This window comes from Brassica napus, chromosome A10, assembly GCF_020379485.1.
Source record: "Brassica napus cultivar Da-Ae chromosome A10, Da-Ae, whole genome shotgun sequence".
Taxonomy (NCBI): Eukaryota; Viridiplantae; Streptophyta; class Magnoliopsida; order Brassicales; family Brassicaceae; genus Brassica; species Brassica napus.
In genome coordinates, this window is record NC_063443.1 from 14,433,496 (window position 1) to 14,459,965 (window position 26,470).

Consider the following 26,470-nt stretch of genomic DNA (forward strand, 5'->3'; position numbering starts at 1 on the left):
CGTATCAAAATTTGACCTAATGTTGAGCCCATGGGCCTTTTTGGCCCATTAGTCCAAAGCGGGATCTCAAGTGGCGGGAAATTATATATAAGCAACGTGGCACATCTGAAGCCGTTAGATTTAGATCTCTCGAATCAACGGGGTTAAAACCGTCTCTCCAAAGGTACACAGTCGTTTCAAACGTCCGTCCTTAAAGAACCCTCGATCTCGGCCGAAATCAGGGATCTCAGAGAGGCGTTGTGTCGATGGCGAGAGCTTCGAATCGGGAAGTTTCTTCAGACGAGGGTTACTCGTCGTCGGAAGAGGATGAGCGAGTTAACGATCAGGTCAATGTGGAAGAAGACGATGAGGAGCTCCAGGCCGTTGCTCGCTCGGCGGACTCCAACGAGGAAGAGGAAGAGGTTGCCCCCGACGAAGCACTCGTATCTGACGATGAGGTCGTCCCTGTAGAAGATGATGCCGATGAGGTAGCTATATTCGCCCTTTTCGATTCGCATTATCATGTTCGCTGTGAATTTGCTCGAAATCTTAAATTTTAATTTAGCCACGATTAGGTTTCCTTTGGTATTTCTCTGATGTGACTCCTGAGGATATTTGGTAACGCTTTTTATGATTTTATGGGCATCTGTAGGATGAAGAAGATGACGAGAAAGCTGAAATCAGGAAACGTGAGAAGGCTAGGCTTAAAGAGATGCAGAAGATGAAGAAGCAGAAAATTCAGGAAATTTTAGACGCCCAAAATGCTTCCATAGATAAAGACATGGTAAGCTAGTAAATAAATTCTTAGGATTTGAGCTGTTTGTCTTTTACATCCCCAGGCATTGAAAAATCTCAATCGTTCTTTGTTTGTAGAACAACAAAGGAAAAGGGAGACTTACTTATCTTCTGCAGCAAACTGAGTTGTTTGCACATTTTGCTAAGAGTGAACCATCTTCGTCTCAGAAGAAGGGGAAAGGAAGGTGTGTTGCATTGTAAATAATCTCAAAATATATTAATGGTCATTCATTGGACGTTTCATGAAATATGATAAGTACACAGTCTCATGACTTACTTATTGGGTTTTACTCTGTCTTCAGGGGTCGTCATGCTTCCAAATTAACTGAAGAGGAGGAAGATCAAGAGTGTTTAAAGGAAGAAGAAGGTGGTATTTCTGGATCTGGAGGCACACGATTGCTCACTCAACCGTCTTGTAAGTACTTGTATTTTGCTCTTTTTTATCTAGAATGGCGCACAAGTGTTATTGCAACCACTGAACAGAAGTTATAATAGGAATATGAAACCTTACGCTCACTTTTCTAACGCATGTTATACGTATTGCCTCAGCGGCTACCTCATAGTGTCTAGGTTTACTGGGTAAATTCGGTTGAATTTTAGAGTTCTGACCTTCGTAATATTCATATGACAGGTATTCAGGGGAAAATGAGAGATTACCAATTGGCTGGTTTAAACTGGCTCATTCGGCTGTATGAGAATGGCATAAATGGAATTCTTGCAGATGAAATGGTAAACTACTGCTAGCTAAGCTAAGGGTTTTCAGCTCTCTATTTTCTCGGATGCTAATCATTACCTCATTTTTGTTCCATGGTCTAGGGTCTGGGGAAGACACTTCAAACAATTTCGTTGCTCGCGTACCTGCATGAATTCAAGGGAATTAATGGCCCTCATATGATTGTTACTCCAAAATCAACCATTGGTAACTGGATGAATGAAATTCGTCGATTTTGTCCTGTCCTGCGCGCCGTGAAATTCCTTGGTAATCCTGAGGAAAGGGTGAGTCACAAATGCTTTGCCATTTCATGGTTGTATTTATGTGTGTTCGCTAGGATTCTGAAATATACGATAAACAATGCAGAGATATATCCGTGATGAACTGCTAGTTGTGGGTAAATTCGACGTTTGTGTCACAAGCTTTGAGATGGCTATCAAAGAGAAGACATCCTTGCGTCGCTTTAGCTGGCGTTACATAATTATTGATGAAGCACATCGAATCAAGAATGAGAATTCACTGCTTTCAAAAACGATGAGACTTTTTAGTACCAATTACCGGCTTCTTATCACGGGAACCCCCCTTCAGGTATTTGTTCAATCTATTTAGAATAATTACCAACCTTTTTCATGATTATTTGAACATTGTTGTTTTGATTGTGCATTCTTTATACATGCTTCTTATGTCCTTTGTACTTTGTCTGTTTCAGTTAATACTGTTCTCATTTGATATATTCATATTTGTTTCTTATATACAGAATAATCTCCATGAATTGTGGGCTCTTCTCAATTTTCTTCTGCCAGAGGTTTTTAGTTCAGCAGAGACTTTTGATGAGTGGTTTCAAATTTCTGGTGAAAATGACCAGCAAGAAGTTGTTCAACAGCTTCATAAGGTATGTATTCGTGGTTAATCGATTTTAATCTCTAAGTTGTTATGCTTATCGCTTACTCTTATCTTTTTAGGTTCTCCGACCATTTCTTCTTCGGAGGTTAAAATCAGATGTAGAGAAAGGCTTGCCTCCAAAAAAGGAGACGATACTTAAGGTTGGCTTGTCGCAGATGCAAAAACAGTACTACAAGGCGCTACTGCAGAAAGATCTTGAAGTGGTTAATGGTGGTGGAGAACGCAAACGTCTGTTGAACATAGCAATGCAATTGCGCAAATGCTGCAATCACCCTTATCTCTTTCAAGGTGCAGAGCCTGGCCCCCCTTATACCACAGGGGATCACCTTGTAACAAATTCAGGTATGAATTGCATTCAAATTTTATACTGTAGCCATTTAATGTCTTAGTAATTTCTGTTGCGATTCTTGTTTCCAGGTAAGATGATTCTCTTAGACAAATTGCTACCTAAGTTGAAAGAACGCGATTCAAGGGTTCTGATATTTTCTCAGGTAGGACATAACACAACAAATAATGGTTCCTTCCTTTGTTTCCTCTTGTTTGAGTGCTATTCTTTTTGTTCTCTTATTCTAATGAGTTCGCTCGTCTGTATCAGATGACAAGGCTTTTGGATATTCTTGAAGATTATATGTTGTATCGTGGTTACCAGTACTGCCGTATTGATGGAAATACTGGTGGTGACGAACGAGACGCTTCCATAGAAGCCTACAACAAGCCAGGAAGTGAGAAATTTGTTTTCTTGTTATCCACTAGAGCTGGAGGGCTTGGTATCAATCTTGCTACTGCAGATATTGTGATCCTGTATGATAGTGACTGGTAAGCTTTTTCTTGTCGATTGTAGTGTAAGAGTATTTTCTTCTTGCTTAATGTGGTGAGCGGAATCTGGCAGGAATCCCCAAGTTGACTTGCAAGCTCAAGATCGTGCACATAGGATTGGTCAAAAGAAAGAAGTTCAAGTATTCCGGTTCTGCACAGAAGTTAGTCTTCTACACATGTATATTAAGTATGAAAAGCATCCAGAACCTAAAACTAATTTTGTATTGGCCATGTACAGAATGCTATTGAGGAAAAAGTGATTGAAAGAGCTTACAAGAAATTGGCACTTGATGCTCTGGTAATTCAGCAAGGGCGATTGGCAGAACAGAAAAGTAAGTGTTTGTCTACTGAGGTTGTAAAATGTATAGGCGCGTCTTGTATGGATTTTGATTCTCTTATTGTTTTGTTTCTTTTCTATACTTTTCAGCTGTTAATAAGGATGAGTTACTCCAAATGGTTAGATATGGTGCTGAAATGGTGTTCAGTTCTAAAGATAGCACAATTACGGATGAGGATATTGACAGAATCATTGCCAAAGGAGAAGAAGCAACTGCTGAACTTGATGCGAAAATGAAGAAGTTCACTGAAGATGCAATACAGTTTAAAATGGATGACCGTAAGCATCTCATGTAACCCTTTGTGTTATTTTTAATGGTAACTCCCTTGCATGTCTAATGTGATTTGCGGTTTGTTGCAGCTGCTGACCTATATGATTTTGACGATGATAATAAGGTACTCTTGCATACTCTGCTTACGCACCTGCACTATTTTGAATAATCTTTTGTACTAAATTTATATCTTTATTGTTTGGTAGGATGAGAACAAGTTGGATTTTAAGAAGATTGTGAGTGAGAATTGGAATGATCCACCAAAAAGAGAAAGAAAGCGCAAGTAAGTATTTACTTCTTCTCTTTTTTTTTTGTTATGTGATCTATCATGTCTTCCTCAACAACATCCAACCTCAAATACGTACTTTTATGAACCTACCCTTCAGCTACTCTGAAAATGAATACTTCAAGCAAACATTGCGACAAGGTGCTCCAGCTAAACCCAAAGAGCCTAGAATTCCGCGCATGCCCCATTTGTAAGTACCATTTTCCTGATGATATTTTTATCCTATATATCTAATGTTCTTTTCCATCCCCCAGGCATGATTTCCAGTTCTTTAACACACAAAGATTGACCGAGCTGTATGAAAAGGAAGTGCGACACCTTATGGTGGGGTTTTTATTTGAAAGATCTATCGACTTATCATGTCATTTATGCAATTTTTAGTTTAAAGGCGTTTTAGGGTGTAATAGCATCTTCATTCGTTTTGATTTCAGCAAACACATCAGAAAACTCAGATGAAAGACACAGTTGAAGCTGATGAACCTGAAGGTGAAGCTTGTTTTTTTCAGTCTGTTTCCTCTATCCTTATATGACTCCACTGAACCTATTACTGATTAAGAATTACTTTCTCAGAAGTTGGAGATCCCTTAACTGCTGAAGAAGTGGAAGAAAAGGAACAATTGTTGGAAGAGGCAAGTGAATTCACTTGATTTTACAGTGGGTTGGCATTCTTAATGATGACCTTTGTATAATATGTTTGATTGTTTTCCTCAGGGTTCCCAACATGGAGCAAAAGAGACTTCAACAGCTTCATTAGATCTTGTGAGAAATATGGCCGGAATGATATAAAAAGTATTGCATCTGAGATGGAAGGAAAACAGACGAAGAGGTTGAACGATATGCTCAAGTTTTCCAAGAGCGATACAAGGAGCTAAATGGTAAGTAAAATTTATATTGTTAAGTTTTTGAGTGTCTGCTGTAAAATACGGTCGGGTATTTTGCGTCGCAGAAGAATCTTATGCTAAGTAAGATTTTACCTCTGACCTTAGATTACGATAGAATCATCAAGAATATTGAGAAAGGGGAAGGAAGAATCTCTAGGAAAGATGAAATCATGAAAGCTATTGGGAAGAAACTGGACCGCTACAGGAACCCGTGGCTGGAACTGAAGATTCAGTATGGTCAGAACAAAGGGAAGCTATACAATGAAGAGTGTGACCGTTTCCTGGTCTGATATCTGTTTAACCCTCTATATTTGTACTCTGTGTGGGTTAAGATTTTGGATGACATTGACCCGAGGAACTTGTGATTAACAGGTATGCATGGTCCATAAGCTTGGGTATGGAAACTGGGATGAACTAAAGACAACTTTTAAGACATCCCCGTTGTTTAGCTTTGACTGGTTTGTAAAATCCCGTTCGAGTCAAGAACTGGCCAGGAGATGCGACACGCTGATCCGGCTGATTGAGAAAGAGAACCAAGAGCATGATGAGGCAGAGAGGCGAGCCCGTAGGGATAAGAAGCTTGCAAAGGTGAGGCTTGGAAGAAAGTCTTAAAAGAGTTCACATTCATGCTTTGTTGTTTAGTTATTGAGCATCTGATGATACGCTTTATAAATTGTTTCAGAATGCAACACCTTCAAAGCGAGCTTCGGGTAGTCAAGCAAATGAGAGCCCTACATTCGTGAAGAAGCGAAAGCAGCTGTCAATGGATGATTTTGTGACCTCGGTAAGCAAATCGTTTACAATATATAGACTTGTTTATTTTGCTGCTAAGTGATGCAAACCAGACAATTCGTTAGATAAAACAAGTTCTGTGTGGTTTTGATCCTAACTCGAAAACTTCATGTATCTGCAGGGAAAACGTAGGAAATAAGGAGAGCCTAGATGAATTCATCCCGCTATGCATATTATTATGTATTGTGGTTATTTCTAGTTAGGTATGATTACAAATCAGAGAATTGGTTTAGCTGTGACAAAGGCCGATCTATAACATTTTGTATTCACAACCCTCATTATTTTGACTATCTTTGATCCTACTTTCTCTTTTCCTTTAGTAAAATCACTGTTAACACATTCCTAATTTTAGCAGTTGTAGTAGTTCTATTTAAACTTACATCTCAATTCTGCTATAGTGGTTGGATTCGAGCAGAACACAGAGCGTATGTCTCTTCTCAGTTTAGCACCATGGAAGAACTTAGAAGCTGGCAAGACTTCTTTTTCTTTTTTTTTTTCTTTTGGTAGACTCGAATCGATAGACAGAACAGAACACATGATACAGTAAAAATAGTACAACATCAGAATCGACTCAAATTCTCCCTCCCATATTACATATACAACAACCCGTTTAAAAAAGAAACCAAAAACGACTTGAAAAAACAACCTTTTTCATCCCCTCCTAGTTGCCCAATCTCTCATCATTCGCATCATGTTCTTGAGCTTCAACCACGATATTGAAGAGCCTCTCTTCTGACTCAGACATCAAATCCGACAACTGACCGACCCGACCAGACTCAACAAATGTTTCATAAGAACCCTCTCTTCCTTCGCCTCTTCCCATAAAGACAATTTATCTAACCCTTTTCAAACATACAAAGCTTTTTTAATCATTTGAACTATCAAAGCTGCCAGGTCCATTGATACCTCTTTTCCTCTCCCTCCAATTCTCTCCCCACACCTTTGCCTCCGCCACAGCCCTCTCTCTATCCAAATCACGGTTCCTTGGAGTCCCTCTCGTTCCCCTCCCAACACTCGCTGGACTCCCTCTCTGTGACTCTGTCCCTTCCACATCGCTCAACCCCCATTTCCTCCCTGACCCTCCTCCATTCTCGCTCCCTGCCTCTGATCCTGCATTCACCTCCCTCACCATATCCCTTCTTCTGTAGTCTGGAGAGTTCTTGTGCGTCGCTGGTGACCCTAACCTGCTGCGTGTCTCCGCAGGACTATCCAAGCTACTCCCATCTCCCATGCTTCTCCTTTCATCTCTCGTCCTGATAAACGGCGGCCCGCCACCACCGCTTCTACTGTTTTGACTGCTTGCCGCGTTAGGATCAAACGTTTGAGAAGCTAGGTACGTTAGAGCTGTCACCACGTCGCCGATTAGTGGTCTTGTCGCTGCTTGTTCCTGCAGACACATTGCTGCAACAGCAAGCGCTTGATACAGACCTCGCATTGGATACCTCCCTTGCAGTGATGGATCTGCCATCTTTGGAAACTTCCTACGATCTTTGAACAACGGCCTAGCCTGTGTAACCAAGCAACGGTCCAAAAGCGTTAACTATCATATCAGAATGCAAAAGGTTGAGACTTTCTACTTTGTTGATGCAAAGTTGAGATTTTTAAACGTACCCATGCGACGAGGTTGTGCTCTCCGTGTGCTCGAGCGTTATCAATAGCTTTCCGACCAGTGATAAGCTCCAAAAACACAACTCCAAAGCTATAGACATCAGACTTCAACGTGAGCTGCCCTGTCATAGCGTATTCAGGTGCACAATAGCCATATGTGCCCATCACACGTGTTGAGACGTGTGTTTTGTCCCCAACAGGACCTAACTTAGCTAACCCGAAATCAGATAACTTTGGGTGATAGCCATCGCCGAGAAGGATATTAGATGACTTCAAGTCTCTGTAGATCACAGGAGGGTTAGCCTTGTCATGCAAATACTCCAGTCCCTTGGCTGCTCCTGCTGCTATTGTCATTCTCGTGTTCCAGTCTAGAGGCTCTTTATCCGGTGGAAGATCTGAAACAAACAAAAGTTCTACATTTCCACATGCACCGCATAGAAGAAAAACTTTCCTAATATATCACTATACAACGCAGTAGTTTCTATATATGGTAGTTTCGAGTACAAAGTAAAAAGTATTGATTTTCTTACCGTGTAGATGATCTTCCAACGATCCTAGTGGCATATACTCGTAGACAAGAAGACGTTGGTCACCATCAGCGCAATAACCAATCAAATTCACAAGATTGGTATGATGGAGAAGGCTCAGCATAAGAACCTCTACAAGAAACTCTCTGTTTCCTTGTAGACCGTTTCGGTCCAGCTGTTTAACAGCTACTATCTGCAAAAACATCAAAATGAGACAAACTTTGAGTTTGATTTATGAGAGAATAAAAGGATGTTTGTGTTGATTGAGTTTCAAGAACTTTCACCTGTCCTGTGGTCTCTAGACGACCCTTGTAAACACGTCCGAAACCTCCTTCTCCAAGTAGACAATCCGGTCGAAAATTCTTAGTGGCGGCAGCTAACTCACGGAAGGTAAACGTTTGTGCAGCGATGTGAGCTGTTGGCCCTTCCTTTGGAGCGGTTAGCTCCTTCTTTTGTTCAGAACCTCCTTTAGATTTTGATTTGTCTACAAATAAAGAAAGTATTAGACTTTCACATGTCTTCATTTCTACAAGTAGATAGCATATCCTTATTTAGAACTCTCTTTATATCTGGAAACCTTTTTTTTTTTGAACACAATATATCTGGAAACCTAAAGCTAACATTTTTATCATTCCTTGTTTGTTGCAATCTACTGTGGCATCTCTTAATTACATTCCATGTATAGAGAGCAAAACAAAAACTGTAATTTGGGGCTAAATTGTATCACAGCTATAACCAAAGCTCATAAAACACATCAGATCTCATGAAACAGAGTCCACAGACTCGTTAATTACCAAAGGTACAAACTTTATGAGAACCCAGAAGCTTAAATCGATCTAAGACACGAAAACTCAACAGATCCCGAAGCTATGTAATGAAAAAAAGTAGTCACCTAAGCTGACATGGTGAGACTGAGTAACAGAGGCGTCTTTAGCTTTAGCTGAAGCTTCTTTCTTCACAGAATCTTTAGAGGCAGCGTCTTTAGCCGAAGATCCAAAGCAAGGCAAACACCCACTCATCTCCGAAGCTGAAGTCCCTCGAGAATTCAAATTAAAACAAAAGAGTACCCTACCGACAAAATCAATCAACCGGAGAATCCCAACAATGATAAGCTCTCAACACATCTCGAGGTTCCTTTTACTGTGACACGAAACAGGAAAAGTCTCTGCCTTTTTTTCAATGCATCTCTCTCTCTCTAACTCGAGATCTTTGGAGAGAGATTTTGAGACCAGCAGCAGATCAACTAATCGAGGAAACTTTTTTTTTTTATGTGGGTGCTAGCGAGAAGAGGAGGAAGGGGAAGGTAAAGGAACAATTAGAAACAAAACAAAAATTTAAAAGACATGAAATTTCTATTACAAAACGATTTGACATTTAATTAATTATCGAAGGGATAATCTTTTTATTAAAGTTAAAGATGAAATTAGAGGGAATCATTATCCGTTTAAATTTGAGATTAATGGTTACGTAATTCAAATTTCCTATCTGCTTAACCTTTTTTAGTTTGTACAGTGTAATTTAATACCTTTGAAAAATAATGCTGATGAAGATGAAATATGTGTTATGAGAATAGTTAGATATATAAACACAATACTAATTAAACAGTGTAGATCACAATTTAACATTTTAAACATCAACCACCGTATTATAGTGGATACTGTTCAAACGCATTAGACTATTTAATTCTTGACATTAAGTTATTAATATCTTAGAATAGATGTATAAATGTAAATTATTATCTTGAATTTGTTTTGGTCAGAATGTATCATAAATTTTAAATGTATAGAACTTTTAATGGACGGATATAGTTGGTCACTAAGGAATATTATATTTTATTTAACAACAAAAATATTATATGTATATACAAATATAGTAATATCCATATGTATTTGGTGTGATTGTTTAATTGTTCTTTGTTTTGTCTCGTTTGTGCATGCGTATGTTGATTAAAATGGTTAAGAGTTCATTTTACACGATTTTGTTCTCTTCTGTGTGTTGATGATATCTTCAGCCGAAATCGATATAGTTTCTATAACTATACGGTTTACTATCGGTTGACAATTGCTATAATAATTGATTTTTTTTTTGTTTACAAATGGTTTATTGAGATAGTATATAAACGTTGCGTTCATTATCTTCATCAATTACAGAATAACTTAATATTACCATCTTATCTTTTATCTAATTACATACAGCTTGGGAATCATTTGGTAAAAACAAATGCTAAAAATGAAGGGTGTGAATCCTAGCTTATAAATAGTTATATATTTTATGTTTATTGGCTTCACTCTGTAGCATACATATTACATAGCTACTGAATTTAACTTATATAACCCTTAATAATTCCGTTTCCTGAAGATACTATATGCAAACAGCTGTGTTAAGTCGATTTATTAATTTGTCTTTAAACAAACACACAATCTTCTTTAAGTTAGATTAGTACACTAAATTAACGGCGTCGCGAGAGAAAGACGAATCATCATGGTCGGAAAGTAGGTCCCATATCTAGGATATGCCTTCACGCTTTGTGAGCAATATTCTCAAGCCCACGCCTTCTTTTATCTTTATCCTTCAAAAGTATACTTGTAATATGTAGTATATTTGTGTTTAAAAAAATATGTAGTATATTTTCCAAATACCACTTGATTATATATATAATGTTTTGTACGTTTACGATTAGTTTATAAGTATTGCAGTTTCTTTTTAAAATCCAAATTATTTACGTAATGCAGTATATATGCGTATGAGTTTCTTTGTAAACTAGGAATGCATGGACCGAACTCCAACTAATGCCATTAGAGATTAGTCTGACAAGTGATTCAGGTCTTGATTTGCTAAATGAATTATAAGGCATAGTTTCAATTTTGTCTAGTCAAAAACTAGCAATTTTGTTTAAGTTAAAAATCGAATCCAACACATATATACAAGTTTACACTATGTTCCAAAGTTTCCTCTTACCATCAAATTACCACTATGAGCATAGTTAATGATAACTTATACTCTACAAGTTAACTACAACCAAACTGGTGTAGCTTATAGTATCAATATATCGATGGACTATGTGAACTGATTCAAAGTTCACATAACAAACATAACTGATTCAAAATTCACATAATCTTCAGTGTTAATGAGGTAGAAGAAAACAGAACAAACATTAATTGATATTTGGTCATATAATAGAGCTTTGTTATGTGTAATCATTTGTTTGTTAAAAGCCAGAAACTATATTAGACAAAGAGTATTTATACTTAAATAAATGTATTAGAATTATTACTTGTTTTTGTGTATTCATAAATTTCGGTTAGTAAATTTATTGTTTAATAGCTGATTACAGATAATAACCCCTATATTATTGACATAAGAAGTATAACAAAATTCTTTCTCAAAAAAACGTATAACATTGTCGTCTTTGAAATAAATCGTTAGGTAGTTTTCTCTCTCTTCTCCGTTTTCTATCAAAAAATCCTTCACGGAGAAGATGATGAGAAAGCTTGATCTCTCTTTTGTTTTTCTGAACAACATGATCAGTTTCTTTCAGAGAGAGAGCAAGAGAATTTGATCCCTTTATCTCACCGGTTTCTAATTCCGGTGAAGGTTTCCCGAGGTTCGGACTTTGGTTCCGGCATATATTGGTTCCCACAACAGATATGGCTGGCTTGTTGATTCCGGCGACTCACTTTCACTCTGGTGATGTCGGCTGGTACCGGGGTTGTGGTTTTGAATGGTTTACGGTTCAGATCCAAAGGGGTAGAAGTTTCGGTTTTGTGCTCGGTGGTTCAGCTTCTAGATGAGATCTCAATTTAGGTCGATTGAAGCTCTTTGAAAAACGAGCACAAGGATTTGTGTTGGAGACGATGGATTTCTCCTACCTTCCAACATAGTCGTTGGAGGTTTTTTTTCGTCGTGGTGGTTCCAGGTGATTCTGGTGGTTTCGAGGTGAAGTTTATTTCGGTCGATGAAGACATGGGAAGCTGCACGTGTTTCCCGGCGAGATTCCGGTGAACGTTTCGTGTTTCTCCGGTGGTGGAGAAGACGATGGTAGATGACGACGCGTGTTGGCCTCGTTGTTGAAGTTCTAACACGTGTTTTTCAACGTGTTTGAGTGAATCGGTGGTGGGCTTTCGTTTTTTGGGCTTTGCCTTTTATGTTTTACTTTTGTTTGTTAGTTTTTTTTCGGTTGGGCCTTGGATTTGTTCCGTCGGTTTTTGTATGGGCTTTGCTTATGGGTTTTGTCTATTAAATAATAATACACAGATGGAAAAAAAGAAGTCGTTAGGTCAAATTTTAACGTCTATCAACTTTAAATATGATTACGAGCTCTATTTTTTTTGTTTATTTCAAATTATAAAGCGAGTTTTCTAGAAAAGGAAAAGGTCTAGTTTAAAATGCCGGCCTAAAAGAAACATCAAACAAGTTGACTCACGAGTCACATTTGGGCCACATTTATTCATCCAGCTTATTTATGACTCTTCCTCGTCTTATAATTTACTACTGTACATATCTAAAATTATCAACGTTTAAATGTACTAGGATCGGTCCGCGCTACGCGCAGAATATGATTTTTTTTAGTCGCATAATTATTATTTTATTTTGTGGGTCGTATCTTTATATCTTCTTAATTTTTGTTTGTTGGATGTTTATCTCAAAATTAAGTGGTTACTTCTTGTCTATTATTTCTTCTATTTTTTTTTAATATAAGTTGTTTTTGAGAACTTTTTTTGTTTCAAATTATATGTTTCTTTCAATTTTCTATGTAAAATTTATTAATAATTAATAGGTTGAATTATGGTTACGTAAATAATTATAATATTTTTGTTTAAAATATAAACAATTAATGATTTTCTTTATCTATGTGCATAGTTCTAAAACGATTTATATTAGAAAACGGAGAGCGTATTTTTTAGGCTTCTAACTATTGCTATGTGGGTTTTAACGTTTTTTTGTTTTATTTTATTGGTCTTTCATGGTTGTCTTGTGCAAGACAATCCAATATAAATATATCAGAAGTTTAGAATTAATGGGTGTGATGTATTACGTAAAAAAGACTAAATCTGTAATGATCACCATAGGCGGTTGCTATTCAAGGTGAAAAAAATCCATGATAATGATAATAAATTGAAGTTGCACTTTTTATGGCATTATGAGGATGATATTAGTTTCATATAATTGATATTTTTATCATTTTTTTAATAAAAATTTTACATTTACTTTATTGTATATTATCTTATTATAAATATATATTTTAACTTGATATTTTTATCGTGTTTAAAATAGATTATTTATAAATTAAAAATATCTGAAAATATTATTGTCATAAATAATTATTCAGTTTATCTATTCGCTTAAATTAAACTATATGAAATAATATTGTAGTATAATATTTATTATTTTAATCATTACTTAAATGCAATACAGATAATTTAAATTTTTGTAAAAGCTTACAACATACATCAATACATATAAGAACAAAATACCTCCTCAAAAAGCTTTTACAAATATTAAAAAAATAATTTTTAAAATAATTACAAATCATGATAATGTTAATCAGTATATATATAAAATAATAGAATACATATAACAAATTCATTGAAGAATCTAAACTTTTAAATTTTGATCATCTAATTTTATTTTATTTAGGTTTTTTAAAAATATAATAAGTTTTAGAAATTTTGTGTTTGAAAAAATTGTTTGAAAAGACAGTCTTTATAAATTTTTCTTTTCGAATTTTTGTTTAAAATTTTTTTTTCGAAATCCAAAATTTATTTTGTAATTATTTTAAAAGTTATTTTTTAATATTTAATTTATCATATTTTAAATCATAAACTCAATCTACCAATAGTCTAGATTATTTAAACATATAAATATAATAATTTTTTACCTTTTTAATGAAATTTATTTTGGACATTTTGACACTTGTGTGCTATATCTGTAAAAATAACTTTTTAGGACTACCATAGAAAATTTTTCAATATTAAATACGATAGAAAATGTTATATATATATTTATTAACTTTTTATGTTCAACTAAAATTTAATTTTTTAAATTCATTATTTTTGCTCGGGTGGTACCCGTCTAGATTCTTGACTTTTTGTTAATAACATTTACTTGCTTTGGAATGCTAACTTTAAGTGCTGTAACTTTTGTATTTTTTTTTTGTAACTTTAAATGAGATTTTAAATTTCATTTTTTTTGTTTTGTATGGTCACCTTTTGCTAATAGAATAAAGGCTGGCTTTTGGTAATGATATAAAATTTTCACTTTAGAGTTGCAGCTGCTTTAGGCGTTTTGACCAAACTTAAATGTAATACATAGAGACGAACTGAGATTTTTCAATTATGGTACCAAAAAAACTTCTTTGTACGAAGCCATTGAAGATTTGCAAAGCCTATTGAGTTAGTGATCAAAGAATTGAATCACAGATCTCATGTCCTAAATGTTGATAGATATTTCTGAGCAAATCTAGAATGTCATAACTGCAAACAAAATGAATATTTATTTGATATTGGAGAAATCATTTATTTATGGAAATAATATATTCTTATATAAAAGATAAAAAGGAAAAAAATTGCAAAAGAGTATTAGTAATGGAAAGTCCTACTTTATGGAGAAACCCCTGTCCCACTCTCCCCTTTCCATTAATACTCTCTTCGTTCTATTCTCTCTACCCTCTTCAATGTCTTTTTCCATTTTCTTCACCGCCTTCATCTTCCTCTTCTCCTCTGCCACCAGCGCTTTCCTCCTCCTACTCTGCTGCACGCGTTTTGGGCGATTGGCTCTTCCGAAAAGTCTCGGATTTCACCTCACTGGCGAGATTCAGATCGGGTCGGAGCTTAAAAGACGGATGATCCTGGGCCTTTCATCGAAGAGATAATTTCCATACTGTGTGGAGGGTCAATAGTCTTCTTGAATGGAGGATTTATTGCAGACGATTCAAGTGCTATCACTATCATCGGAGGCGTTATGCGGAAGGAGTTGGGGGAGAGAAAGTGAATCGATGAGGGAGAGGTCGATCAGGTTACCGGGAGGCTGGGTTCGATGAGGGAGATATCGAGAGATATCGATTAGGTTACCGGGGGGGGGGGGGGGGCTGGGTTCTGAGGGAGATATCGATTAGGGTTAGAGTTACGGGGGAGTGAATTTAGGTTTTTTTAGACTTGAGCGACTGAGTGATTTGGGCCAGCCCGAGAGTGAAAATGATAAAACTCTATTTTTAATTCATTGGATTAAAGTCCAGAACGGTAGTGTGAAGTAGTGACATGGCATATTGATTGGCTCACAATTTTTTTGCCCATGTGGTAGGGCTTAGGAACCAGAGATTTAGCCCCTTTTATATAGTAGGATATTAGTGTTGTAGTCGTCAACAAAAAAGAACAAAAAAGAAGTCGACAAAAAAAAAATATTAGTGTGATAGTCAAACCCAACAAATCAGACTTTGAAGGTAGAAAACATTGAGTCATTGACAAATATTTTAACCAACAAGCTTGTCGTTTTCGAACACCTTTTTTCAATATTTACATAACGTCACCGACATATATCATATAGATTAATAATACTTATACAAAAATTGTTAAATCATATCACTAAGCTCACGCTATATATTAGAAGAATAACATCCCTTTAATCTATTTCCTCCGGTTAAAGGCTTTTTAGGCAATGCGAATTTCATATACACACTTATAATTCTCTTTCTTTTAATTTATTTTGGTCCATTAAACTTTGTTCTTTTCAGAGTCAACAACCGTATTCTCTGAGTGACAAATCTGTATAAAGAATGAAATATATATTGCTCTGGATGTCAAGTTATATTGTATGTATGGCAATGCATCATAAAAAAAGAATTGCATGTGGCAGTGCCACTCTTCGCAACGAATACGTAATCTATAATTAACTAAAATTAATAAAATCATTGAAGACATGTAACAGTATAAATTTCCTATTAAAAATAAACAATTGATTTTGAACCAATGACTGCGAACCGGATTAAGTAACAATATTGCTAAGCCGCGTGGGGGGAATGATCGTCATTCAGCTGCTTCTCGGCACATCATATTCTCCATTTGGCTGTTTAACAGCTAATAAGAGTTTCGTAACAGACAATGCACATGAGCGTTGTGGATAATTGCCTCTGTTGTCGGAGAAGCATTATGGACTCGTTAAGTGATCAAGAGGACGCCCCATTTTATAAACGAACCACCGTCGATCCTCTCATCACATGACACGTGGAATAAGTAAGTGCAGTCAATGATTGTTAACCAAAACTCGTTAACGTGTGCTTAATTTTACTTGGACATTAAAAAAGCTTTCTATTCATCAGTTGTACAGTTTAATACAGATTCGGTAGTTGGATTTGTATTTTTTTTTTTTTGCTCAGTTTAATGGTCATTAGCCTAATAAACATACGTTAGTCTGATAAATTCATTAATATAGAAGAATTCATCCCTAGATTGTTTAATAACTGGCAGTCCAAAAAAATAAAAAAACTGTTAAATAGTAGTCTTTCCGTTTCATTAAGTTAAATGTTTTAGAAAAAAAAATTATTTCATAATATACTTTTTGGTATTTTCTATGAAAAAAGTGACTTTTAAAAAAAAATTGATTTTATTAAATTATTATTAGTTAAAATTTATTGAAAATTGAAATCATAGGAAACAATACATTCAGTAAAGTATTTTTTTTAATATGTGTGAAAACACTAAAGTATATATCTGTGAAACGGAGAGAATATATATATTATAGTTATATTCGTTAGAAAAAAAATAAACTATAATTCTCCTCTTTTACATAATGTGAATATGATCAAACCTAGTCTAGTGACCAAATTTATCAGACTATTACTACACTACCGTACATCACTAAATGTGATTATGTATTGAGCTGTCTTAATTAATATGTCGACAGAATTATTTACTCATATTTTTTCTTTCCTTTCTTGAAAGAACTTGGTCGGGCATACACACATAAAATAAAGAGTTTCCTAAATATCACGTAAGATATTAAAAAGGAAACGGGACCGAATTAATTCAAGCGTATTGTTACGTTACACGTAACCCATTACTAATGGTATGGAGGGGTTCGCTTAATTTAATGATTCCACTGTTCATGACAATGCAATATCAAACCACCAAAACAGATACATTCACATTAGTCTAGTTGAACACTGGTTATTCCAGTTTTCAATAACAATATCTATGTGTGATATTGTTGAAGGTGAATTTTGGGATCTTTAAAGTCAATCAAGTAGCTTACAAACATTTCGAATGGTCACGTTTTGTGGGTGGGGGGGGGGGGGGGGGGGCATATGCGCCTCAAACCGTCCGAGAAACTCAACGAATACATGTGTGTTGTGTCTTATAAGATTGCAGGCAGGGGAATGTATCGTATTTCCTATGATATTAATTTTTCAAGTGCAATCTATATACACTTGTTGGGTCGTACGGGCCGTTATCTTTTACCGAGCAGTTTTGACAAGGCCTTCTAAGATTGTTCTTTCTTTAAGCAAAGGCCATATACAATGATGTTTGTAAAAGGATATGGTATAATAAAGAGAGAGTTGCCCACAACATGAAATAAAATAAAAACATTCAGGGGACAGAGGAGATGGAAGTCAAGACGCAGAAAGAGCGGATGGAAGCCAATTTACTGATTCTTTTTTTTGCGTTTCCAAAAAAAATATATATATATATATATATATATTACTGTATAATATTATTAAAACGCAAACAATAATCTAAACGCAAAGAAACAGATAGTTCTAGGAAGCAATGCTGGAGTTAATTCAAAAGTGCAAAGCCGCATTCATGGTGTATATATAGGGTTGAATCATAAGGACAAATATGGCACGACGCTTGTTATGTTACCTCCATATATATGCAGCGGATGTGGAACGATAGAAGAGGACAAATATATATGATCATAAGGTGAAAAAGTTAGTTATTTTCGTTGTGCATCAAAATAATTAAGTTCTGTAGGAACATTTGTTTGAAATTCTGCATGATTCGAACAGTGTATTTTATCTACCTAGCTTGCCCTTTGGGATTACTCTGTAGCCAGCAATAGGTTTTATACAATTTGCAGTTTTTTTCTTCCTTATTAGAAAAAGTCGAAAATTTAGTATGGGGGTAAGAAATAAAAGAAGGAATATGATTCGGAATCGTTTGTGGGAACACGCGTTTCTCGGTCGCGGATTTAAGCATTTTTTGTGCTGACGCCAAGTTCGTCTTTATCAATCTCAAACTTTCTTTTTTGGACCAATCTCATTCCTCCACGTCGTTATATAGATAGGTAAATACACCAATAAACGAACATGTGTAAAAAAGTATTCTGAGCATCTCTCTTTTATAATTGAAAAAGAGATTTATTTTCTTAGAATATTTAAGTTTCGATTAGATGAATGCAACTTGAGTTGCACGAGCAACCACACAAGTTACACGGACAATCGTACATGGCAAATTGGCAATATGTGACGCCACGACCCGTCCTCGCGAACTTTTTATCATCATCGACGTTGCATTATAAAAAAAAAAAAATAGTGGGTTGCCCAGCGAGAAAATGTGAATGCTCCAGTGGCCAGCGTGAATTAAATCCAGGTGACTTCTCGTATTGGAGTCGTAGCTCCCTCAAGTGATTACCACTGGGTCAGTGCGCTCTTGTTTCAACATTTCATTATTAACTGAATTTACTAGCTATCTTTTTTTTTGCTTAAATTTACTAGCTATCTTTCAAATTAAAAAAAAACTTAGTTTACTAGTTATAATTTAATCTGCCAGTCTTATAGAAAACTTTTAAACCATAAAGTATGGCATACATGTTTACGACATTCAAATTGCCTGGCAGAGTAATAACACCTTTGGTTTATAATATATATTGTACTTATAATTTATTAGTAATATTATCCTATATATTCTGATACACTTTACACTATATGTACTAATACAACAACGTAACTTGAAAACTATAAACAATTAACTCAGCTATTTGTGTGCAACCAATGGTTTTCGGTCTCCCTAAACTTAATTCATAGATAACCTGTTTTAAACCAATTTTTTTTAGTACGTAATCACATATCTCTAAAAGTTAAACAATTTGAAAAGTGTTGAAAAAGTTATATATAGAGAATATGTGTGCTATATTTTGCCAAAATTAAAAGGGAAAATAAAGCATTGTAGTGATTCCAATATGCATGAACCCGAATAATGTGGCTATTGGCCTTCTAGCAAGCCAAACTGTGAGGTCCAAGAGTCGCACATGCAACCATCAGCGAATCTATTAATTTTCTTATTCTGACAAGTGATATATATACGATATATATATATATATATCTCTATATGTAATAGATATTTATTTATTTGTATATGTAAGCAAGATTTGTATATGTAAGCAAGACTAGAAGGGAGCATCTGCAGTTTGAAAAAGGTTCCTTAACTTATTTATTGGATAGTCACCAGCACCCAACCCCCCCCCCCCCAAGTTCCAAAAATTGATTCAATAGAACTAGACAAGGGTAAAAGACCTATGTGTTAAATGTTAAAAATCATGGATAACAACATATATTAGATAGGGCTACAAAATTCAAGGTTTACAAGTAAGATGAAACAGTTGCATGGGTTACCAAAACATTGTAGAGTTTTCTTAACTATCAAAGATGTACAGTTGCATTTTTTCTTTTCCTTTTTGAGTTACAGAAAATATAGTCTAGAATCATGGTTGAATCATGAAACATAGCCTCTTAGCAACAGTAACCCTAATCGAAATGTATTTCGGAAAATCATCAAAAACCAGTCATGTCACCTTTTGCAATAATTCTGTTGAGAGTCGAGTCGAGACCACCACTATTGTTAATGTAAATTTACTAGAACTTTTGGCAATGCTGCAATGGAATGGACCGTCTAGGCCACGTATCTTATCCGACACCATGGGACCATCTACATATCTAAACTGGATTTTTTGCCTTATCGCTGCTGCATGTTTCCTCACATCTCAAAGATCATGCTGAACAACATTACTAAAAACATTTAGATTGATTTTTAGGTATATTAATAAACCAATGAACCATGTTCCGCGAATCTGTATATTTCCAAACGAATGATAGAAACTAATTACACCACATGTTGCATGGGAATCAACTATTGAAACGAGCCGGGACCTCGAGGACATGCCCATATGTATAAGTATTTGTTATTACTTCCATACGTATATGGAAGACATTTCTTCCTCTCTCTTATAGTTGCTACAAAAGAAACTTTTACTTAGTTGAAAAATGTGGAAATGGCGAGTCGAGAATAGAATCCTCACGTAGAAGAAGAAGGGAACGTGCCTTAAAGAAAAAGAGACCTTATTTAGGATAACTACTTCTCCAACTCATAAGATGCCTCTTTGATAAGCTTTACATATTCCATTTTTAAGTTGATCGAGAAAGAGGTTAACATATTTTTATATATGCTAGAAAGAAAGAAAACCCAGCTTAACTTCAAGCCTTGGAATAATTATGCTTGCAAAGATTTAATTAGGAAGTTTGGATGTTTCTGAATTACAAAACTTTATTTGATTATAAGTGGACGCTATTTGGCGATGATCCGAGGCTGCATGAAGTAGACTTAATCATGAACTGATTAATTATGGTACTGTCACTAGGTCGTGATTACATTGCCGGATTGGTATGCATGTTTTTGTTTATCGTTTTTTATTCAAATGATGAAAACATTCTTTTAATACCTTGTTGAGCCACAACAAGCTTATATTAGGCTATAACAGAGAACAATGTAAGCAGATACTTTCTTTTTTTAATCAATGATTTGTGATTGTTTTATCTTAATTGATATTGACCTATAGCTCGCCTTATGGAACCGTACGAGCTAATGACATTCTCATCTTTCGCCATACGTATGCATATATGGACAACTAAAAGAAACGATAAAACTTTTGGAAATCAGTAGATTCTCAACACTTACATTCCGTGATCCAAAAATAAAATTGAGCTGGTGTCGCTTTCGGACACGATATCGTTAGAAACAAAATCCAAACATCTTGTCCGATCTGATCCACTAATCATCGTATTCGCTGCCTCTATATAAACAAAGACTTCTCACCAATTTCATATCCACACAAAACATTCTCACAAAACCTTATTCTCCGAGTCGAATCAAGAGTTTCATTATTTAAACCTTTTCCAAAAACATTGTTTGATATTTCTTTCACCCGTAAAACACATAGATATTGATTCATAATCATAAACCTATTCCAATTGTAAAACAAAGAAACAAAAACTAAGCAGTTTGATTTTAGCTGTGTGATACCATATAAGACAAGCAATGGAGATGGTCACGAGGATGGTTTTGGAGAGACCCGTGGTGATATACAGCAAAAGCTTATGTTGTATGTCCCACACAGTCAAGACATTGCTCTGCGATTTCGGAGCGAATCCAGCCGTTTACGAGCTAGATGAGGTATCAAGAGGGAGAGAGATTGAGCAGGCCTTGTTGCGGCTTGGTTGTAGCCCGGCGGTTCCAGCGGTTTTTATCGGAGGAGAGTTAGTTGGTGGAGCCAACGAGGTCATGAGTCTTCATCTTAACGGCTCATTGATCCCTATGCTTAAGCGGGCTGGTGCATTGTGGGTTTGACTTAATATATTTATCTATAATTAGTTACTTAATACTAAGTTAAGTACGCAGAATAATGTTTAAATTTCAACACATCTATGATTTTTGACATGGTGATATAAGTCCACGTTAGATCAGTAATCAGGGCGTCGTCTTTTTATTGTTTCTGAGCTTATCTTGATTTAAAAATGTGCGAGCTTCTATGCACTTTTTTAAGAAAAAATATATCGACCTGGAGGATCTAATATAATAGTGAAAAAAGTTACAATGTTTAGTCGTCTGTGTTAGTATCATTAATTCATTATGATATCAATATCCATATTCAACTCCAGTATAACAAAAAGAACAAAGATTGCAAGCTAGAACATTAATCTGCTTAAAATCTGAAACTAGTAAAGTAGTATTACTTAACAAGAATCTGTTTTTCCCATAAATGTTGAGGTTTATTCAAGAAATTATAATACAACATGCTAATTCTTAATTTTAGCTTCAGTTATAAGTCATAACTGTATCTTTCTAAAATAACTACACAAATGAATTTTTCCATATCTTAATACATGAAAAACACAAAAGACATGTGTTTAATTAGTAAGTAATCATACTATCGGTTAGAGAGAAAACAAAAATCAGACAATAATTAATTTAAATGCCGGGAAGAAGCGAAGGTTGGGTGGGACCCACAAAGGCGTCGCAGCTCGCAAGCATTGAATGTCATCGGCGAACTCAAATCACAACTTAGCAGAAACAGACAAAACATGTCGCCATTAACTCAACGGAACCATTGCATCAAAAACATCACACTTTTTATGACACAACACAACACAACACAACCCGCTCTATTGTCTCGAGCGGCTAAAGTAAGTTAGTCCAGATCGTGTACAAGATTCGTTTTTTCTCATTTTTTTTACCGTTTAAAAAAACACGAACTTGGTTGGTCCCATAAATTAATTTTGCTTAAAGACAAGAACTTTATGTGCTTCCGTAAGCAAATATCAATCTACCCTCTCCAATCATTCCTCTGCGCCAGCTTGCTACTACTTAATACGACGTCGTATTAGTACGTTTCGAAGCTGTGGATATATATGGCTATGGTGGTTATTGTTCCTCTCTCTAGAAACTGAATACTCTTCTCTTCCTCTCTTTACTGGAATTTTCTCGACTAAACAAACAGGTGAGTACTTCTGGGTGTTAAGTAGATCTCTGTTTTGTCAGATTTGGTTCAGCTTCTGAAACTTAGATTCGTCTTAACAAGTCAAGGACGGATTCCTCAGAGATTGCTTGCTCTTGAGCATGTCTGGATTGATGACAATGTAGCTAATTTTTCATGTCCAAATTTATTTTATTTTTTAGGGTTTGTGAAAAAAGTTGTAAGAAAATGTTCAGCTTTTCAAAGAGGCGCATGAAGCTTGGCAGGTTACTCTTCTTTTCTTACTCTTATCTATAAGATCAGATCACCTTTTTGGGTCTCTATTGGTTTTCTTAAAGCTGTGAACTTTTTTCGTGCTACTTTTTTTTTTATAATCGATTATTTTATGAATCACCTTTTTGGAGAATCTTGTTTAAGCTTACTGTAAAAGCAAACTCCTTTTTAATAATAGTGTTCCAGGATCCTTTCTTTAGTACTATTGAAGTAAACTTTGAATCTTATTTGTTCTCAGTTTAGGGGTTTCTATTTTTAGATCATTCTGTTCTGTTCCTCTTCTCTTAAATTTTGGATGTAATTTGATTCAGAGTTAAGGTACAGCTCTCGGATTCTGCTCAAGGCACCAAGAGTCCTTTGCGTGTGACCAAACGCGTTGATAACTCTACTGTAAGCTAATATACAGAAAATGCATAACTGTTTTTGACTGTTATCTGATTTTGTAAAGAAACATGTCTGCAGAATGAAGCTGCTGCTTTGGCTGCAACTAGTCATTCTGATGAACTTGATTTCCAGCCTTCATCTGGGAACTCTGAGAATTGGATGGGGTTATCTGTTAGTGGAGATAAACCAGCTCCACGCTTTAATGTAACGAGTTTCTCTCGGTTTATAGTCATATTAGCTTCTTAGCTGTTTTGTAAAGACTAATGAGTTGATTCTGATGCAGCATGCGGCGGCAGCTATTGGTAACAAAATGATAGTAGTTGGTGGTGAATCTGGTAATGGCTTGTTGGATGATGTTCAGGTAGAAAATAATATGGAGAATTAACTTATTTGGTTTCAATTACTATGTTGTCAGTCTTTTTGAATGTGCAGGTGCTTAACTTCGATTCATTTACTTGGTCCACGGTGTCTTCAAAAGTGTACTTGTCACCAAGTAGTCTGCCTCTCATGATCCCTTCCTGGAAAGGCCATTGCTTGGTAATATTGATTGTTTGTTTTGTGGTTTTATATCTTTTGGTTTTGATTGTTTTTTTTAATCCGTTTGTTAGGTCTCTTGGGGTAAAAAAGTGCTATTGGTTGGTGGAAAAACAGATCCCAGCAGTGATAGAGTTTCAGGTTTCACTTTGTTGTTTAACATTCCAAAGTTTAGATTTTTTTTATGTTAAAAGTCTGCTTAAGATGGTGTTGTATGTTTGTATACATTACTTGCAGTTTGGTCATTTGATACTGAATCCGAATGCTGGTCACTAATGGATGCAAAGGGAGACATACCGGTAATTCTCTAAGTCCTCTCAGTATTCATTTACAAGTTTGGTGGCTCGAAGAAACAAGTCTTATTCGGATAAGAAACTGCAGGTCAGTCGCAGTGGTCACACAGTGGTGAGGGCAAGTTCAGTACTGATCCTTTTCGGCGGTGAAGATTCTAGGAAGAGGAAACTAAACGATCTTCATATGTTTGATCTCAAATCATCTACATGGCTTCCTCTTAACTGCACGTGAGTTTTTTTCTTCTCCTTCTTCTAATGTCAGTTTACATGAAACTCTTTATTTTTCTTGACATGTTTTTGCTTAATAACCAGAGGAACAAGACCGTGTGCAAGATCAAATCATGTAGCCACGCTATTTGATGACAAAATTCTGTTTGTGTTTGGAGGTTCGGGCAAGAACAAAACACTTAATGACTTATACTCACTCGACTTTGAAACTGTAATGCTTTTCACCTGCACCATATGTTTCTATCTATCTTACTAGATTGAATATATTTTAACATTTCTTATCTTGCTATCAAGATGGTATGGTCAAGAATCAAGATTAGAGGATTTCACCCGTCACCAAGAGCGGGTAGCTGTGGAGTTCTTTGCGGTAACAAATGGTATATAACCGGAGGTGGAAGCAGAAAGAAGAGTAAGTTCTACATCAAAACCGCACTGTCTTAAGTCAGATCTTACAAGTTTGCTTTGTTTTTTTTCACAGGACATGCAGAGACATTAGTCTTTGATATTCTAAAGGTCGAGTGGTCTGTGGCAAGCATCTCCTCTCAATCTTCCATCACAGCTAATAAGGTGGTTTAAGTTAATAGTAATTAACTCATATGTTTTCAACTTTTCAACCACTATCTTGTTCAAGCTTAGTTAAATGTTTTGTATAGGGATTTAGTCTAGTTCTTCTGCAACACAAGGATAAAGACTTCCTTGTAGCTTTCGGAGGAACTAAAAAAGACCCTTCAAATCAGGTCTGAGCTCATATCACATTACATCTGAAATGAAAAGTGTTTTGAATTCAAAGACATGAATCTTTTCTAACGAAACAGGTGGAGGCTTTTACCATCGACAAGAACAAGAGTGAATCACCAACACATCAGCAAACAACTTCCAAGAAGAACACTGGCCGGTTACTCTTCGGAAAACGATCTTCTTCCTCTGCAGTTTTAACCTCTGATGAATCTGTCAAGGCCTCTTCTCAGAGGCTGATTGATTCTGTTGCTAGACAGAAACTTGCTTCTGCCATTGAAGAGCACGGTGGCTCCGGTAGAAGGTCTTTATCAGAGATTGCTTTTGCTGATCACCGTAACCCTTCTTCTGGAAACGTCTCTTTACGCAAACAATTCAGCACTGAAGAAGAGTATAGAGCAGTCATTGAACCACCTGCAAAGTCCCCAGAAGAAGAAAAGATTACAGATGAAGACAGTGGAGGTGGAGCAAAGATTACAGCAGAGAAAACACTCTCTACTGTCTCTGACCGTGAACTCCACAAGCAATCCTCTGAACCGTTTCCTTTTGCACACATTGATGACGCCTTGATATTCCCTGAAATGGATAACGCCACTTTAGCACCATCATCATCGAGCGTGTACCAGTTCCACGAGGCGAAAATGACGGCTCTCATAAGGAGAAATGGGGTTCTGGAAGGGCAGTTAGAAGCAGCATTGGCGGGGAGAGAAGCGGCTGAGAGAAATGTGTCTGTTGCGTTGAGGAGCAAACAAGAGACTGATAAGAAGCTCTCTGACGCCTTGAGAGATGTTGAGTTGCTTAAGGAGAAGCTCACCGGGCTAGAGCTCTCACAAGATGAAGCTAATAGTCTGTCGAACATGGTTCATTCTGACAATGTCAGGCTCGAACATGATGTAGCGTTCCTAAGAGCTGTCCTAGACGATACACAGAAGGTAATAATAATCCTTGTGTATATTATACAAGGTGAAGGATCAAAGTTTTAATAGCATTTTGTGCGTCGTCTGTTTTGTAGGAGTTGCAGTCCACAAGAGGTGTTCTTGCAGGAGAAAGAGCAAGAGCGTTTCAGTTGCAGGTATCATCCATCATCAATCAATATAACTAGTTTTCATTTTCGGCGTTTTTTTTCTAAACGTGAGGTGAATGCAGGTTGAAGTGTTTCATCTGAAGCAAAGGTTACAATCTCTGGAGAACAGAGCTGCTACCCCAAGAAAGCCTTTCCACGTCTAAACATAAGACGAGAACCTTTAAGACTCGCATTTTGTAATATTCCCAAGAAACTAATGAAAACCATCTGTGTGTTTGTGGATTAATGTAAAAAGAAATTAAGAAATCTCAAGACTCTAATCAGATTCCAAGCATAAGAATACACAAGTG

At 36.0% G+C, this 26,470-nt stretch overlaps 4 protein-coding genes across 4 annotated transcripts; 3 read left to right on the forward strand and 1 right to left on the reverse strand.

Annotated features, from left to right (window-relative positions):
• The first annotated feature begins 165 nt into the window (after positions 1-165).
• On the forward strand, positions 166-6,151 carry LOC106387801 (ISWI chromatin-remodeling complex ATPase CHR17). Its single transcript, XM_048743162.1, is given in 26 exon segments — positions 166-467; positions 632-763; positions 853-959; positions 1,077-1,189; positions 1,406-1,503; positions 1,591-1,770; positions 1,853-2,074; positions 2,244-2,378; positions 2,449-2,731; positions 2,807-2,880; positions 2,985-3,205; positions 3,279-3,366; positions 3,444-3,537; positions 3,633-3,821; positions 3,903-3,937; positions 4,020-4,096; positions 4,200-4,289; positions 4,354-4,423; positions 4,531-4,585; positions 4,670-4,732; positions 4,811-4,909; positions 4,912-4,974; positions 5,086-5,264; positions 5,353-5,568; positions 5,663-5,764; positions 5,894-6,151. Coding segments are annotated over 26 exon segments (3,225 nt in total). The 5' UTR covers positions 166-245; the 3' UTR covers positions 5,912-6,151.
• A 139-nt stretch (positions 6,152-6,290) lies between these two features.
• LOC106387802 (serine/threonine-protein kinase PBL27-like) lies at positions 6,291-9,230 on the reverse strand. The gene is made up of 5 exons (XM_013827724.3): positions 8,800-9,230; positions 8,192-8,391; positions 7,911-8,100; positions 7,384-7,775; positions 6,291-7,279 (listed from the first exon to the last, which is right to left on the reverse strand). The coding sequence occupies exons 1-5, from the start codon at positions 8,924-8,926 to the stop codon at positions 6,638-6,640; spliced, it is 1,551 nt and encodes a 516-aa protein (XP_013683178.1). The 5' UTR covers positions 8,927-9,230; the 3' UTR covers positions 6,291-6,637.
• An 11,759-nt stretch (positions 9,231-20,989) lies between these two features.
• Positions 20,990-21,776, forward strand: LOC106385318 (monothiol glutaredoxin-S2-like). Its single transcript, XM_013825245.3, has one exon. The coding sequence runs from the start codon at positions 21,215-21,217 to the stop codon at positions 21,521-21,523; it is 309 nt and encodes a 102-aa protein (XP_013680699.2). The 5' UTR covers positions 20,990-21,214; the 3' UTR covers positions 21,524-21,776.
• A 662-nt stretch (positions 21,777-22,438) lies between these two features.
• Positions 22,439-26,454, forward strand: LOC106387800 (acyl-CoA-binding domain-containing protein 6-like). Its single transcript, XM_013827722.3, has 16 exons — positions 22,439-22,673; positions 22,853-22,915; positions 23,234-23,312; positions 23,385-23,510; positions 23,590-23,667; positions 23,739-23,843; positions 23,915-23,981; positions 24,078-24,139; positions 24,222-24,361; positions 24,446-24,572; positions 24,656-24,770; positions 24,840-24,928; positions 25,015-25,098; positions 25,177-26,028; positions 26,109-26,168; positions 26,243-26,454. The coding sequence occupies exons 2-16, from the start codon at positions 22,878-22,880 to the stop codon at positions 26,321-26,323; spliced, it is 2,103 nt and encodes a 700-aa protein (XP_013683176.2). The 5' UTR covers positions 22,439-22,673; positions 22,853-22,877; the 3' UTR covers positions 26,324-26,454.
• The last annotated feature ends 16 nt before the right edge of the window (positions 26,455-26,470 follow it).